General features: G+C 42.1%; 1 protein-coding gene across 1 annotated transcript; it reads left to right on the top strand.

The window, feature by feature from the left end:
• The first annotated feature begins 244 nt into the window (after window positions 1-244).
• On the top strand, window positions 245-3,135 carry il10 (interleukin 10). The gene is made up of 5 exons (XM_064306058.1): window positions 245-503; window positions 641-700; window positions 1,046-1,204; window positions 1,983-2,045; window positions 2,185-3,135. Exons 1-5 carry the CDS (start codon window positions 336-338, stop codon window positions 2,278-2,280), a joined length of 546 nt encoding a protein of 181 aa, XP_064162128.1. The 5' UTR covers window positions 245-335; the 3' UTR covers window positions 2,281-3,135.
• The last annotated feature ends 817 nt before the right edge of the window (window positions 3,136-3,952 follow it).

Below are 3,952 nucleotides of genomic sequence, written 5' to 3'. Positions count from 1 at the left end.
GGCATCTATTTGCAAATTCAGAACAGGCAATGCAAGCCGATTCCCCGATTCCCTGAGTCAGCCTAAATATTATTTTAAATTTCAAAGAATCTTACACAAATTAAAAAGAGGCGAGCCTTTTTTTGAACTTTCCACATGATTTGCATTTATAAAAAAAGAAAAACCAGTAACTGCCAGTAACCCCCCCCCCCCCACCCCCCACCCCCCACCCCCCCCACCGGAAATATGCATGTATAAATTGATGAAGAGTAGGGGTTAATTTTTACAACTGGACTCTTGTCTGTTCTAATATAGATTTCGACATTTAAGGACAGGATATATCAGCACTTTGAAGAATGTCTCGGTCATGGTTGCTCCAGCTTTCTCTCCTGCTGACCGCTCTGCTTCTGGAACCGGTCCAGAGCAGGCACGGGTGCACTGACAGGTGCTGCTCCTTCCTGAATAAATTTCCAGGGAGGCTGAAGGCACTGAGGACGTCCTTTGCCACGATAAGGGACTACTACGTGAGTATGCCCTCTCTTTTACAAGATGCTAAACCCCGAGCTGTTATTTAGCGCATCGCATCTTGGCTTTAAAAATGAACATTGCGCCTACCGATTCAGGAAACGCATTATACGATATCTTTTTGTTCTCGCTTTAGGAAGGTAAAGACGACATCGAGACGGCGCTGCTAGACGACGATATGCTAAGTGACTTCCAAGTGAGTAGACGGTACCTTTTTTACTTGTCGCATGCTAAACATTTTGACTTGTTAGGGCAACAAAGTTCATAATGTACTTAGAAAAAGGGGTCAACAGACGTAACGGCCACGGGAAGCTGGAGGGGGACCCTCGGGTTTACTCCGTGTCTGTTTGACACTACAGGCGGAGTAGGATGTGAGCTCACATCGTGTTCATTTTTTTCGGCTGACTGCCAAGCAGAGAAAGAAAATATATGTATTCATCTTCTGTCTGTTTTCCATTCATCGGTTTGCGTTCAAATAAGATTTGGCACAGCTAGAGAATTCGTGTAGGCTGTACGCTGACGCGCACACCTGTCTCTGCAGAGTCCTTTCGGATGCCACGCAATAAACGACGTTCTACGATTTTACCTGGACACCGTCCTACCAACTGCTATTAAAGAAAAAGACAGAAAAGACTACACATATCATATCGACAATATAGGAGGCATATTCAATGAGTTGAAGAAAGAAATGCTTCACTGTGTAAGTAACCCATACTTATAATCCTGTAAATCTATATGTTCTGTAGGCTACATTTGACACGATCGTCCTGGTTTTCATTTCATAGTATTCATGAATCGAGCATTAACTGTCGCTACAAAGCATCATCATTTTAAGCATGTGCAAAGAAAACATTCCTTTAAAAAGTAATCCTGGACAAAATTCAGTCGATGGACGTGAGAATACAAAACATGGCAGCGACTTACACTGATGAGTTCGACGTCGCCGTCTAAGGTTGTTTTATAGGGTATATTTCGTGGATGTTCTGCTGCATGTACAGTCCGCTAGGACTTCAGGGATACCAGTAGTATGGCAGATTTCATTCTTCCCCTCTAATTGGGACTGCTTTAAACTTGGGACACCACATGAGTTTGAATGGAATGGAATGGAATCTCTGGGCAATCAGTGGCATTAATCTGTCAATTAGCCATCAGGAAGAAAAGAGAGCCTGCAGCACTGCTGGGCTCATGGGCCAGATCTGAGTATCCCTGGGCTACTGTATACACAGGCCACTGCATATATATATCCAAGTGCATTTATAGTCCACTTAATATATAGGGGCTTCATAACTAATGCATTTGACTTTTTGCTGTATAGAGCGGTTTTTGATGTGTAATTGATGGGGGAAATTAAATTCCCCAGTCACTGGTTTTTACAGCGCTAGATGCAACACAACTGCTGTCTCCTCATTGGAGGAACTGTAATGAAAAGGGAAAAAAAGGTCCTAACATCTTTCTCTTTCTTTATTTCTCCTTTAAAGAGAAATTACTTTTCTTGCAAGAAACCTTTTGAACTCGACAGCATCATGACAACATACAAAAAAGTAAGTACACATCAAACGTCTCTCTGTGGGGGTGTTTTAAGTGAAGATTACCTCACTAAACAGTTTGGTGAAAGTTTTACTACAGTATATCCCCTGAAATCCATGTTGACCGTTGTTGTTGTTTTTTGCTGCATTTCAGATGCAAGGCCAAGGACTATACAAAGCTATGGGGGAGCTGGGCCTGCTGTTTAATTACATTGAAGAGTACATGATGTCACTCAAGCCTAAACACTGAACCTCTGGAGACCTCGTGGTACATCATACCTGCGGCTATAACCATAAGCAAGTGCTGTGGAGACGGATCACAGACAAACTTAATGAAATCTACACTTACCTCTTGTATATTGCATTCCAGTTATGAGAATAGTTACCTCTTTACAGATGAAGTTTCAGTGGAAATCTAAACCAGATGACAGCAAAGATATTCACACATTGAGCATATGGTGAAGTCAGATGAATGTTTTTCATGTATTTAGTAGTGTTTGTAATTTTGTCATGTCAAGGACATGGACCTGAGGATGCAGGCAGTCAGGTGACATCCTTATGTGACAGTCATGGGGGGGGGGGGGGGCTTTCAGCCTACCTTCTAAAACTGTCACTCTACCTCTTTAACCTGGAAACTGCAGTCCTGATTTTTTGTTTTTTAAACGAGACCAAACACTGTTCCCTGAAATACTGTCCATCTAGTTTAACTTACTGTTATGAAGCTACATCTATGCATAATCAAAGTTTAAAAATGAGCTTTTGAATTCCATTGAATTTTGAATTGAGCATACTTATCAAGTCATATTGACAAAATCATAGTATATGACATGCATATTTTTAATATTCAGGCAGGTGCAGTAGTATTATATGTTTTGTTAATTTACTCTTTAATATGCTGTTTTTGATATTTGTATTTATTATTATACTATTTTTATGATGGTTATAAGTTTTAATTCAAACAACTATTATTTTATACGAATAATAATTATTAATAAATATGGTGAATGCTGTAAAAATATAAGTGCTATGTTGGTTTAGAAAAATCTCCATTGGGGATTTGACTGCTTTTAAATTTGAGAAGTATGTGTATGTATTTATTTATTATCATGTGGTAAAGAGTAATAAAACTGATCATTTTTTACTAAGTTCATGTTCTAATTTCATTGTTTCCTCAGGGAACATTAACATGCATGTTCAGGGTTCCACACTAACTCCCTACCTCACAGTGCTGCATGTTCAGGATTCCACACTAACTCCCTACCTCACAGTGCTGCATGTGCAGGGTTCCACACTAACTCCCCACCTCACAGTGCTGCATGTTCAGGATTCCACACTAACTCCCTACCTCACAGTGCTGCATATTCAGGATTCCACACTAACTCCCCACCTCACAGTGCTGCATGTTCAGGGTTCCACACTAACTCCCTACCTCACAGTGCTGCATGTTCAGGGTTCCACACTAACTCCCTACCTCACAGTGCTGCATGTTCAGGATTCCACACTAACTCCCTACCTCACAGTGCTGCATGTTCAGGATTCCACACTAACTCCCTACCTCACAGTGCTGCATGTGCAGGGTTCCACACTAACTCCCTACCTCACAGTGCTGCATGTTCAGGATTCCACACTAACTCCCTACCTCACAGTGCTGCATGTTCAGGGTTCCACACTAACTCCCTACCTCACAGTGCTGCATGTGCAGGGTTCCACACTAACTCCCTACCTCACAGTGCTGCATGTTCAGGGTTCCACACTAACTCCCTACCTCACAGTGCTGCATGTTCAGGGTTCCACACTAACTCTCCACCTCACAGTGCTGCATGTGCAGGGTTCCACACTAACTCCCCACCTCACAGTGCTGCATGTGCAGGGTTCCACACTAACTCCCCACCTCACAGTGCTGCATGTGCAGGGTTCCACAC

This window comes from Anguilla rostrata, chromosome 13, assembly GCF_018555375.3.
Source record: "Anguilla rostrata isolate EN2019 chromosome 13, ASM1855537v3, whole genome shotgun sequence".
Lineage (NCBI taxonomy): Eukaryota > Metazoa > Chordata > Actinopteri > Anguilliformes > Anguillidae > Anguilla > Anguilla rostrata.
Note: the sequence above shows the minus strand (reverse complement) of the source record. Positions and strands in the feature narration are given on the sequence as shown.